Source organism: Apteryx mantelli, chromosome 5 (assembly GCF_036417845.1).
Source record: "Apteryx mantelli isolate bAptMan1 chromosome 5, bAptMan1.hap1, whole genome shotgun sequence".
Taxonomy (NCBI): Eukaryota; Metazoa; Chordata; class Aves; order Apterygiformes; family Apterygidae; genus Apteryx; species Apteryx mantelli.
This window is the reverse complement of record NC_089982.1, coordinates 42425934-42439546: the sequence shown is the minus strand read 5'-3', so window position 1 is coordinate 42439546 and position 13613 is coordinate 42425934. Positions and strand designations below refer to the sequence as shown.

General features: G+C 37.3%; 1 protein-coding gene across 1 annotated transcript in view; it reads left to right on the top strand.

The window, feature by feature from the left end:
• Positions 1-13613, top strand: part of MARCHF1 (membrane associated ring-CH-type finger 1) — a 90315-nt gene that overhangs the window by 43741 nt on the left and 32961 nt on the right. The window contains exons 3-4 of the mRNA XM_067297875.1: positions 11657-11736; positions 12027-12764. Of these exons, the coding sequence (XP_067153976.1) occupies positions 11657-11736; positions 12027-12764 (818 nt within the window). The remainder of the gene's footprint in view (positions 1-11656; positions 11737-12026; positions 12765-13613) is intronic.

The following is a 13613-nucleotide window of genomic DNA, read 5'->3' as shown; positions in this document are numbered from 1 at the left end:
TTGCAAAAAGGGAGGGTGTATATGTGTGTATACCTAGAAAAAGAAACACTTGCCCTTTCAGATTAATATTGCACAGCACAAAGAAACAGTACCAAATCCTGCATCCCAAAACGATACTGGAAGTTTCTGGATGACGTAAGTAACCTACCAAAGGCAAGAGTTGAGTCCGGTGCGGGGCTGGATCCTGCACACAATAAAAATTTCCATGGACATAAAAATCCAGTCAGCCTTGAAATATAAATTACAGTAATAAAAATACATTGTTTTGACTTTGTATCTTTTACTGTTTGCATTTGCCTGTATGAATAGGCTTAAAAGGGTTAAACTGAGAGTTGCGTTTTAGCAGTTACTGCATATTTGCGTATGTGAGGACTGGTTGCATGTGGAGCTCTTGGTGCAGAGCCAGAGAGGATGTTCCTTGGTAGCATTGGCCTTTGTACCACCCCGGTTTGAGAAACTGAATATATGAAAGAGTCTCCAAGTACAGATTTGTATTGCATAATTCTCTTAAGTTGTTTATTCATTCAACTGCTGTGTTAGTGTTGGAGAGAATACCTGAGGTTTGAAGAATATGCTTAGGCAATTTTATGTGCTAGGTATGTTTCTGAATTATATGGTATTACAGATGAAATTGGATTGTTGAACATTAAATATGTCTGATCCAGACATAATGAAAAGGAATCCATTTACTTTAGTTTGTCATCTATCAGCTACTGATCATTATATACCAGGTACTAATCATTATATACCTCTTCAATTTACAGTTTTTAAAATCTGACATTTACTAGAGTGGAAAAAAATCAGTGCTTAAATTTTGCAATTCACTTTTGATATTCAGTGACAGTACAGAAATTTGATATGTTGTGAAGACTTTGCTCGTCTTACGTATATGCTTCTGATATGAATTTCAGGAATATACTATTTTAGCTAAATGAGAAAAGTTACAATATTTAGATATGATTTCAATACATAATTATTTGCAAAGTCTGCTGTAATACATGAATGTAAATGGAATGGCTGGCCAATGTATGTCTGTACATGTACTATTTTAAAATTAGGCCAACTGGAATATTTTCAAATTATTTTCATGTAACTATAAAATTACATAGCTGTAACTATGAAAGATATAATTTTTTGACGTGAGGAATATCCATAGAGCAGGAGTAATGCAAAATTCTGCGCTTCTGCTCTCTACCTGACTCAGCACTGATTGGATAATTTTTTTTATTTGCGGGTGCATGAGTAGTGAAAATGGTTGAGAGTGGTAAGGCTGTAGCTCCCGCTGTCCCTTCGCCTGTAAAACGCTGCTGCCGTTACACATCCCGCACTTGGCGCTCAGGAGGGAGGGAGTGTTTGTTCAAAGTAATTTGCTCATCCATCTGCATGTTCTTTCCCAGCTCATTATTGAAATCTTGAGAAACCCGCTTGTTCGGTAACCACTGAGTTAATTGCAGGTTTTTAAAAGTAATCTCTCGTCATTTTGTGCCCTCAGTCTTCTGCGCCTTACCCAGTTCTATCCGTCTGTTTCCTGGTAGCGCTGGCGCACAGTCAGCTATGGCTGCGCTCAGCGAATGTCCATCTGTCCATGAGATGAGAGCTTCAGCCTGTAGGTCACTAAAACTGCCCTGGGGTTCTGCGAGCAGCTACTTCAGGGGCTGGTGGTCGTTCCAAGCAGAGACCCTTAGTGAAATGTATGAGCGTCCAATTTCTGTGGCACTTGTAGTAATAATCTAGATTTTTCCTGTAGAATCAATAAATCCATAGCTAGGTCTTCTTGCCTCCTGCCCCACTGGCACTGGGAATAATAGATCATATCTGGGATTGATCTGTATTTCCTATTATCACACAGTGGCAGAGCAGAGGCCTACTTACTTAATATGGCTTTCAAAACCTATCCTACTGTAATAGATATAAGCACAAATATAGAAATATTGGAAATGTGAGTTGCTGTTATTTTATTTTGATTTTATATTTTATTTCTTTTATTTCTTTTTTAATCCTCCCCCTTTGACTTTTCTCTCATTCTCCCACCCATTTTCCATGGTGCTGCTAGTAGAGGCAACTCTGTCGTCCTTTGTAGGAAGTAATCTTATGCACTGCTCTGGATTTCAGAATTTGAATTTTTTTTTTTAGATTTATTTAAATCTAGGTTTATTTAAAATATAAGTAAAGACTTGACTTTGTTCATTAGCTATTTGCCACTGGTTAGTTCTCTGCACCATATCTTTTCTCTGTAAATGTTTAATGTCTTCCTAAATATATGAATAATTTAAGGAGAATGCTAGTATGATAAGAATCTGGTGTATTCATTTCTTTCCATTGTGGTTAACCAGTGGAACAAATCTCGTGTTTGAAATACAGTCCACAGAGGTTATGCTTATATGTGCGTGTGAGGCTGCCTGGTTATGTTAAAATGCCTTCTGGAAGAAATGTTTCTAACACATTATAATTATCTTTCTGCATGTTAATTATGATTCAAGAGCTCCTTAGAGAAGGATGCTCTCTCTGCTGTAAGATTTGAAATTCTCTGATGGGAACTTTGGGCTTATTTTCCAGGGAAGAGAAATTCAGACTTGAAGCAAATTGCCTGATTTTTGTTTTGGCTCAATTGCTTCTCAAAAGCCTGGAGCAGGTGTGTCAGAACACTTTTTATTTACGAGTCTGCAGAGCATCTATCTAATAAAATTCAGTTGAGTTACATCAGGAAGAAGTGAGTTGATCACTTTGAAATATTCAGTATGATAATATTCATTGGTCTAATTTAGAATATGAAGAATATGAAGGAAACAATGAATTTCACTGTATGTTTTTCTCCACCTTATTCAATTTCTTTACTGTTTTCTTATGGGAGGTCAGGTTCCTCTCAGCAAGTTATAAATGAAAACCAAAACACACCAGCATTTTAAAGAAGTGCTTACTAAAGTTTTAGATAAAATACTTATTGATGCCAATTTATTGATTGTTGATTCGAAGTACTCAGTTTGAGATTTTGAAATATAACTTAGATACTGTTTTAAAGGAATATTTCAAATGACTGATTATGCAGTTAGGCATATATTAGTTTTCTGGTAAAGCATTATGTTCTGTTTTTTGCAATTATGATGCAGAATTCATACTATTTAAATGGTGTACCTTCTATTTTATCCATTTGAATTAAAGTATAGAATTTTATTTAATCTCTTCCATTAAAATAGAATATTCTTTAATATGGGTTTTAATATTCTTTAATTTTCATCTTCTGTCAGTGTGAGGTGAATATATGAAGAATAGTATATTACAGTTTAGGTGATTTACACAACTTGAAGCAGAATTCAGTATTACATACTATGCATTTTTAATGGGTAAGTATACCGCTGTATCTTCAGCAGTGACACCAATACAGAATGCACAAAACTTTCAACCTGAATTATAATGAGCACCAATGATAGGTTTTAGGGTGGTAAAAGCATAAAGGAACATAAATATTCCTTTAAAAAAAAAAAAGTTTGTTTGGTAGCTTTGTATAGGATTGCTGCGTCTCCCAGTTAACTGTTGCATGATTGAGTCCTAAAGAGCAAAGAAAATTGTGTGACCCCCTTGCTTTCTGGTACAGGGGACTGCACAGCTACCAGTTGATCTGCATTTGTTATTCTTACTATGTTTTGCCAGTCTCACACTAATCATATATTGCAATTCTCTTCCAGATTGCTATGTGTTTTTTTTCAAGAAGCCATGTAGTTCCATCCTTTCAAAGCATAGCTCCTAGTTGGCTGTAATGGGCTTTGTTAAAAAAAATCTAGATATAATACTGTATCTCATCAGAACTGAGAGAAAACTTAGAGCTTTCAAAAAAGACAAAAAGACAAGAACAAACAAGTTGTTAGTCTTGTAAAGTGTAAAATGCCAGTCTTCAAAAGCACTGTTACAGTGAATAATATCGTGTATACAAAACTAGCATTAAAATTTGAGTGTGAATGTTATCTTAGTCATCTAAATGATGCCTCTTGCTCATAAACAGAATCATTAATATCAAAGGTGAAGACTAACCTGGCACTTAACTCTCATTATGATTCTATTACTGCAAAAAAACAACAGTACAAAGTAAACAAGTTAGTAGAAAAATATTTTGTTCATCAAAATGTAAAACAGAGGAAGGCAAAAGCTAGAACTAACACAGTGGCATAAAAATTATTGCTGCTTTCTTTTCTCTTAGATGTAAATGCTTAGTTTCTTTGTCCAGATAATACTTTCTGGTTGCCCATAGAATTTATTCTTTATTTACAATAACCCTAACAAAGTGCATGAAAGCAGGATTCATCTAAATTTGCCTGAAATTTGAACTTCTAAATAAAATTGTATTAAAAATTGTGTGGACAACCAGTACAGAATAATGCAGTTTTAATTTCTTGATCTGTTTTAAACTAGTGTTCTAATAAAAGAGAATGCATACAAAAATCTGATGTAATTTTCTGTGTAGATTCTATTTTGCCAATTGCAATTCCTACCAATAGCTTGTGCTAACTATACCTATACATGTCACATCAGCATGTGTGTAGACAAAATTGCATAAATATTTGAAAAGGGTTATGTACGATAAATTTTGTGTTTATACCAGCATACCTTGTGCTGGTGTCAGTTCTGCAGATAAACAGCTGATAGTGTCTACTTACTAATTTCAGTCCTATTGTATGACATTCACTGTCATATAGCTGAAGCAGCTTTGATTTCTTCCCACTGAACAAAGTATTCAAGTTATGACATATGTTTAATGTTCATTTTTTAACAAGAATCATGATAATCTGTAACATAGCTACTCCATACATACTCCAGCAAATTTTTATATGACTTTTTTTTTTCATTGTGGCACTCAATAGCGTATTTCAGGTCTTTGTCCTAAAAAGAACCCAGTGAAGCAGACTTTATTTCTGCACTGATACAGAATTACTTTTTGCTGCAGTCTGAAGTTCTTTACATTTCATAAAAATATGGTGTCTCCTATTTTTCATGATGATGTGTTGTCACAGTTTCACTGTCATTTTGGCTTAGTCATTTCCATATTCTGTGTACAGCTCTTCTGCTCTGTGGCATTTAGGTTTCTCTCTTTCTTAGGGCTGGAATAAATAAATACTGAACACAGCAGAGTAGAGTTCAAATATAACAGTGATACCCTCACAGATGGGAGTTTATTCAGTCTATGTCCTTTATAGTTCATCAGACCAAAGAATGGTGTGAGTCTGTGCGCTCACATACCTAAGCACTTGTGGGAGAATAGCAAGAATGCTAAATGATTGACAGTTGTTTAGTATGTAAAAATATTTTGAAGCTTTAAGTCCTACAGATAGAGGGATATGTGGATTATACGCTGCCTTTAGAATAGAAAGTCTAAAGGATGTCCTCTGAATACTGATATTGACTATCATTATAACTAAAATACTACAAAATCTGGTAACAAAGAAGATGCATTTTTTGTGCTTCACCTTTCTTGAGGCTACATTTGCATCTAGCTGCTTCCAGACACTCAAGAACTGCTGGTTTCAGGGCTCTGCACCTTTTGCATACAGACTAGCACATCCTTGTTTTCAATTGCCTAAGCTGTTGACTCAAGGAGTAGCGTACGTTTTTCTGGGAACTAGATAACGTCTTTGTTAATAAAGTGATAATGCCTAGAAAGAGGCATCCTGAAAAGTTTGGAGAGAATCATAAATCAAAAAAATTGCATTGCTGCAATAAAAAGACTTTTGCAACCTGTAACGTGAGTGATAGTTCAAAGCTTAGTTACCAATGCTTCTAAGCTTATAGGAAGAGAGGAATTTTCAACAGACCCTACTAGGAAATATACCTCTTCCTTTAAAATAAGGGCTAACGTAACTAAGTAAGACCAAAGGGGAGAAATTTAAAAGAAGTTCGTTAAATCAACAAGTCGGAGCTGTAATTGCTTCTGTTAGTTTCATTTTTTAAATAGCAGGATATGTTTGCCACTTATGATTTTGGTTTTACTGTGCTAGAAAATAAACCTGCTTAAGTGACTGAGATTTCAAACCATTCTATAACATGTTCATGCTCATTTTCAAAGGTGCTGAACAATATTGTTCAGCAGAATTGTAAGTCTGTTTCCTCTCCTTCTTTCTGTGTTATTTTTCCACTTTTGTCCCTTCTCTTCAGAGGGGGTGGGAGGAGGGGAAGAAGGGCAGGAGGGAAAGAAAATGTTTAGGGAGGAAATGCTCAAGACAAAAAACCAAAAACTCGCCATGGCAGAAAATGTAACAGAAATCAAGTTACCGGTTCATTTAATGGTCAGTGGATAGCCATCAATCAGACAATAACGACTTCTAGATCTGAACTCCAAGCAGTAAGATATACCTGCGTGTAGACTGAGACGTGAACATGGGTCATTGCCACCATGTTTTTGTTCTTTTGAGACCTGAAAAATTATCCAAATAAAAGTGTAATTAAGACTGCTGTTTTCCATAAAACTTGTGTTTTTGACAAACCAGGATTTTTAGAAGAAAATATTCAGACTGGATCTCCTGCTGAGCTTATTACCACTTGAAGATTAATTATGTGCAAACTGCTGTGATCTTCTATCCATTCCTCAGTGTACCATTATTTTAATAGTTATAGCGTTTCAGCTCTTTGACTGTATCAGCTGGTGGGATCTGGAGGATTCTGTGATACATCACGGCTAGAAAGCATGCATACTCCAGGAACAAAAGCATTAGTCACGCTGCCTGTCTGCCCTACCTTCCCTCCGTTTTGTGCGACTTTCTGCTTTAACAGCGTTCTAGGCTGAGCAGCTTTCGGAAATGCCGGTGGCCTTCCCTATCCAGGACAGAGGCACTGCAGGATTCATTAGCTTTTCTGTTGGTGTCTGGGAGACCATCTTATGTCGGCTGTGCATTATATCTGGTTTGTTACTTTGAAGCTTAACTCCATTCAGATATGAATGGTTTGTATGTGTGAAACATGTTTCTAATGAGCATTTCTCTTAGGTAAAGTAAAGTCCTCCTTTCCTCTTGAAAGGAACACAGATTGACTCATATTCATGGACTAGCTTGAACATGCAGTGTTAAGCAATCGTCGGTGAGAGATGACCCATATTTTTTGTTGTTATCTGGAAAATCCTGTCAAACTGTCAACATCAAATTAAAGTGAGAATTAAATGCAGATGGGAAATTCTTATTTTCTTTGTGAGTTTCGCTTCATTCCATCCCCCATTTCTGTCTTTGGCGCAGTCTTTTAACAGCGACACGTGTGTGTGATATCAGTATCCCCTTGTGCCAGATAAATGATGATCTCAGTTGTCCTGAAAACTCTGTATTTAGCAGTATTCTGTTTGAAAAGCACACTCTCAGCTCCTGTTGAACATATTGAAAATAATTATGAATAAAATACCCTGATGTGTTTGTTAATTGAATTGCATATCCTTGACAGGAGAGTTCATTTAAACTGGCCGAGACAGCAGAAGGTGGTGACTAGGGAATCCATACTAACAACGCTTTTGAAATGCCAGACCTAATCAGCTGAAATTGGCATTATCCCTCAAGCATCTTCCGTGTGCTGATGTCACAGCGAAATGAGCTGCCTTGCTTATAAATGGATTGTGAGACAACTTTATTTTGAATTGCCATGTTTAATTATGCTACTGATATAATTTGCTATGATAAAATTAGTGCAGCTCTTGTTTAGTTTTCTGATTTCAGTGAGTTGTACACTGTAGTTGTTTGAAATAGATACCCATTCAAGGAATACTATTTTTAAAATAATTCATTATTCAGCCTGCCAAGTGGAATTGGAGTTCACAGAATCAATCTGATCCCCCTATTCAATAAATACAGGACCTCAGAATTCTCAGTGTGTTAAGTAGGATATTATAGCAATAAGATCTGTGTGCTTGAGACTGACACCTGTTTTATATACAGTCCCATAAGAGCTTGTTATCTGGATTGATATGCTATGAGGAGAATATATTCAAATGATCTTGTTTTCAGTTTGTCAGAGATGCCTATAAAATAAACTTGATGCAAATTATAGGATTTTGTGTTTTGTTTCTAAAGCTAGCAATAAAGATGATTAAAAATGATAGAAAACTTACATATGAGCAGAGATAATGGACTTGCTCAATGTTGTGTTTTGCGGTGACACGGTATAGCAGATACTCCAAGCCAGCACCAGCTGAACCTGAGCCGTGTGCGGCTGCACCTAGGTTAACCAGCCCACTCCGTTGGTTGGATGAAGTGCAATACTGTACTGAGACACCTATATATGGTCTAGGATCTAGCCTTATACTTATGTATGGCTGTGCTCTGTAAATACATCAATTCACTAAATGCTACTTTAGATATCTTCATTGTGATGCTGGATTTACCAGCATATATATTTCCTAAAAGAGTTTGGGATGTTTAGCTTAGAGAGGAGAAGGTTAAGAGGGACTATTACAGAAAGAAGTGAGGTTAGCTCAGAGGCAGCGTTGGCAGCAGAACAAACAGATCCGGTTTATACCGACAGAACGTAATTAGAGTGAAAGCGTGAGGGATTTAGGAAAAAAGTTCTGGAATAGCCTTCAGGTTAAATTAGAATTTACAGGTTTAAGTTTTCTTGACTAACTTTATGAATGATTATATTTGTATGACGTGATACCAGGGACAGACTTGCTGTTAACTGGTTCTTCTGTTCCTATTTAAGCTGCAGAGATAACGCTGCAGTTACTTACAGAATAAGGAATATGCGTAAGCAACTCTGTGGAGATGGCCCTTGAGTGCCCATGCAGAATGTGGTTTGCAGGCCTACAGTATTGACCAACCTGAATCAGGCACAAAAAGTTGCTTTTTTCCATAAGTAAACATTAGAAAATGAGTGTCAAAACCCACTAACTTCCTCAGTTTTAGAAACCACTCCATTAGTTCATTTTATCATTAAAAAGTTATTTTAAAGCAGTTAAAAACAAAACTTGTATTTAAAACTTGTAGAAACATTTTAAATGAAACACCACCAGAAATGAGAATCTGTATCATTTTGGGTGTAACTTGGTTTGCTGGGAGTTTCCTGCTTTGTTTTTGAGGATTTAACTGGTGCAAAGGCTTTGTGCCCGCCTAGATGTCAAGTTTGCCCCAATATGAATTAAACAAACAAACAAACAAATTTTATTTTAAGGAATTGATGGGAATGGTTTCAGAAGAAAATAAACCTTCCCCTGAGGTACTTGCAGCTCAGCATATTATTAACATTGTTATGTGGTTGCAGGAGAACTAGGAAGTGAATTTGACTGAAGAGGGCTGAAACAGTCCAGGCTTCTTTACAGCTAAGAGTGAAATGTAAGATATAAGCAATCAAATTTGTAATGTAATTTTTATCTGAAAATAATTAATTTCACTCTGTCTCCAACCCCAAATAGTAAGTGTAAAAGCTTTTCAGACTGTTTATTTTAATGTTGGCTTGATTCCAACCATCTTAAGACTCGTCTAGCTCACTTCCTGCTCTTATAGCCATAAAAGTTGGAAGTTTCTTGAACTTGCGCAGACCTGCTCCACAGTCACTGTGCCACTGCAGCCGCTCTCATTCCTTCAAAGGCTAATGCTGTGGCAAGGTGATATAAAGTTTGCCTTTATGCCATGGAGACACCTGAGCACTGTTTAAGATCAAGCCTAGCCCCTGAAAGAAGCAATGGTACAGTCCTGCAGCTGCGAGGGGGGGGAAGAAAAAAAAAAAGGGGGAAGTAGTCACAAGAGATGAATTCAGTGGCCCGCACTCAGCTCTGGGGCTGGATTTCTCCAGCAGTCCTTTGTCTGCTGCGGAGTCTGGAGGGATCTTTTCTCCAGTATCAGCAGCATGTAGCGCAACAGCATGGGACTGCTGCTGCTGTCTGCATCTTTCTCCTAATAGTGACACTCAAGTAGCTGTGCAAACTGCTTAAGGTGTGCCTGCTCGCTCAAAGCTGATCACAGAGGTTGAGAGGCAGAAAGATCATATGCCCAAACTTACATATCTCATCTGTTTCTAATTCACATTCCCTTACATAACATGTAATTGAAATGATGCCTTTTGTGGAAAAAGAAATTAAATACAAACAATTTTTCTTACCGATGTTTGTACTTTTTTCCACACATTAGATTGCAGATGCTCTAATGTTCATCCTCTGCCTCACGGACCCAGCCAGCCACTGAAAAGCCATTTGAACATAAGGATTGTACACAAATGCCTTTTCAGTTTGATTTCTTGTGTTAGCTGAATTTTCATACTGCCAAGTTTCATTTACTGAGACTAGTAGTAAAGATTTAGTAAAAGTTTTGGTGTTGTGATAGTAGCAAATTGAGAGAGAGCGAGCGGTGCTTGAATTCCTAAAGTCAGAAAAAAAGCACTGTTTCTAAATCTCAGCTGATCTCCCATTAAAAACAAGAATACACATAGTATTGACTAATGGTTCCAAAGGATCTAGGCATGCAATATAGTAGGTATTAGGAACCTTGGATTAAAATGAAGCATCAGGAGGTGGTTGCTGCATTTGCCTATTTTTGCTTGTGCTATTAATTCTTAATTTTCATACCGACACCACAAAAATGTGTCTGTGAAAGGTGAGCTAGGAATAATTTTAATTATGGATTCTGCATACAATTTGTTTTGATTTATTAGTACAAAAGTTTGGGATGACAGGCTTTGTATTATTTGTACTTCATATCTTTGTACTGTTGCCTTGTATTCATTCTTCCCTTGCATATGGTCTGTGTGTTGTGAAACTCTTAGGCTTGTAATATTTTGTCTCCATTTGGTAGCAGTGCTCACAACGGGAGAGAGTTGCATACTAAGATACAATGCCCATATCAGCTAAATGAAGGTTATAGTCTTAAGAATATTTATTGAGCCCTCTCCCCACAATACTATACGTACCTCCAGAGTGATCCTGAAAAATCACAGGGCCTTGGGTTTAAATTTGGATTTTATATAGCTATGTCGCCAATAGATTGTGAGGCAGATTGAAATGGTTTATTGCTAACACCATCAAAATATGTTTTTAGTGGAAGTATTGAGCAACTGAGTTTGCAGTTTACAACAACCATCTTATGAGCAAAATGTCATACACTAAACGTGTTTTATATCTCTCCTGCTGTTTGAGAATGTGATCAGCTCTGCAGAGTTGCAGCCTGCACTTTGGTGTTCTCAGGCTCATCAATTTCACATTCTTTCAACTCTTCCAGATGATCTGATTGCCTTGAAAACCTTTTAAAACATACCTTAATTTTCTCAATGTTCTGTCAGCCCACTCCATGTAGCTTTGCTTTGTGCTCACCATCACTCAGCATAATGTAAATGCGCTTCACCTCATTGTGAAAAGAATCATCCTAGTTTGTTTTGCATGATATAAAAACGTCCTTTCCTCTCAGACACTTGCAGTAGATCACAACTAAATGAAATCTCAAATGCTGAAAGCTGCTTCCTCAAACAATGACAAAAAGTAGTCATGAGCAAATGAAAGCAGCTGAAAATGTTCAGTCATATTTAGTTCCACAAATAGGTTTTGCTTTTGGTCAGGCTTCCTGTATTTTGCGAACCTGCATGTATTCAAGAGTACGCTATGAACAGCAGCAACAGTTGTTTTAATTTTGTAATCATGTGGCAAAGCAGTAAAATATCTGCAATGTATTTCATGGACAAAGATTCCAAACTGTCCAACTTATTTCAACAGGCAAGCAGTCCTACAACAGGAACAGCTCCCAGGAGTCAGTCGCGACTGTCTGTCTGCCCTTCCACTCAGGACATTTGTAGGTATGTGCTGAGAAAAATATACTTTAATCTGCCTAATATTTGTTAGTTGTTGTCTTTATTAAATAATATGTAGCTCTTGCTTCTGCTTAGCACTGTTCATAATACACATAGATTTTAGTTTTATTTTGATCTCTATTTTGGTTCTGGTTTTGCTTTTCAGTCCTATTTTTCTGTTAAATTTCATGTTCTCATTTTCATCCTTTTTTTTTGTGTGATCTCTCTCTCTCTCTTTCTCTTTCCACCCACCCTTACCATTTCCATCCTTTTCTTTTGCTTAGTGCTTTGTCTAGATCAACTACATTGCATGATTTGTCAGAAGATGAGCTTGAACATACAACCCCTGTCATGGTGCTGACCCCTTCTAGTAGGGAGTCTGGTAAGAAACAAGTAAAACGAAGGTTTAGGCGGAAAAAAGAGACTGGAGACAATGGTGAGCATACAGAAAAGCAAGGAAAGGAGAAGGACTGTAAATTACATCCTGAAGCTACAAGATCCAGTTGGATTGCATCTGATTCATCATCATCATCAGATGAGAGTCAGTGGGCTCAGGTTAGGAGGAGAGCAAGAGAAAAGGTCAAAATGCCCAGGAGAGGGAGAAGGAATAGATCATGCAGTACCCAGGATGGGTCCTCAAACAGTAATGCTGTTGAACTTGTCACCCTGGGGACAATGGGGAAAAAGAAGCAAGAGGTATCTGATCCTGAGAATCCTACTTTAAATCACCGCAGAAGAAGGGTTCCAGGGTTTAAGGAATCTCAGTCTTCAGCATCATCTCAGGAAGTGAGGATTTCCTCAAGAAAATGTGGAAGAAGCAAAGGGAAAAGCTACTACAGAGATCGGCAGTCTGCATCTTACCTTAGACACAGTAAAGATATGAAGGACTGCTTTGCAGAGGGAGGCTCTGGCAGCAACGCTCTGGCAGTCCCAGATAACGGAGCACCTGCTGGGGCAGAGTCCAGTGTGGCTGATGCTGTTCACAAGTCTCCAGTGTTGTGTGATGACTGGTCTGATGATTTAGAAGTATGCAGGTTAGTCTACTGAGAAAGATTTAATGTTCTTAATAGGGATTTCTTATCACCATGGGCTAAGTGCCCTTCTCTTGACTGCTTTCTGTCACTGTTTCTCTGTAATAAACTGCTAGACAGGCCACAGGAAATAACCCAAAATGTTTTCTACGGAAAGGTTATGATATCTCCATCTGTTACTTAAAAACAGTAGTCCTGAAGGGAACTAAATGTCTTTTTTTGCTACGTTTTTCTTCATGAAGACAGACACACTATGTACTCTGGCAGAGTATTACTGTGTTTTAAATCTCCAACCAGAGCCAGAGAATGAAGCAGGAGGCCAGATAGCTAATGGGATATGGAGTTTTTCACTCTTAAGTGATCAGTTCAAATCCAGCTTTGGTCTCTCTTTGTCATTTATTATTGATTTACATTACATAAATTTATGGTCTTGATTCAGTGTCTTCTAGAGTTGCCATTACCACAGCAATCTGAGGGATGGTCTCTGCAAAACACTCTTTCCAGTCAGGCATAAATTGTACAGAACTTTGCACTGCTGTATTACATGAATGTGTAGAGGCTGTTAATCTGGTATCCATTGCAAGGATGGTAAAGATACAACAGAAAGTTTTGGCAGAATAAGTATTAAAGTTTTGAGAAGGAGAAAGTAACTCTCTAGCCTAGAAGAGAACTGGCCTCTGACAGTCTAAGGTCTTTGTGTTGAAGTGTGTAATCAAAAGGTGAGCGTTTTCCCCTGAAAATGAGGGCAACGTTGGCACTTCTGAGCTGTGTGAATTTGGTGTAGAAAACTGAGTGGGCTTGAATCACTTGATTTAGTAGTGTCTTGAGAATGTGCCATCCAGTAAGTTTAAC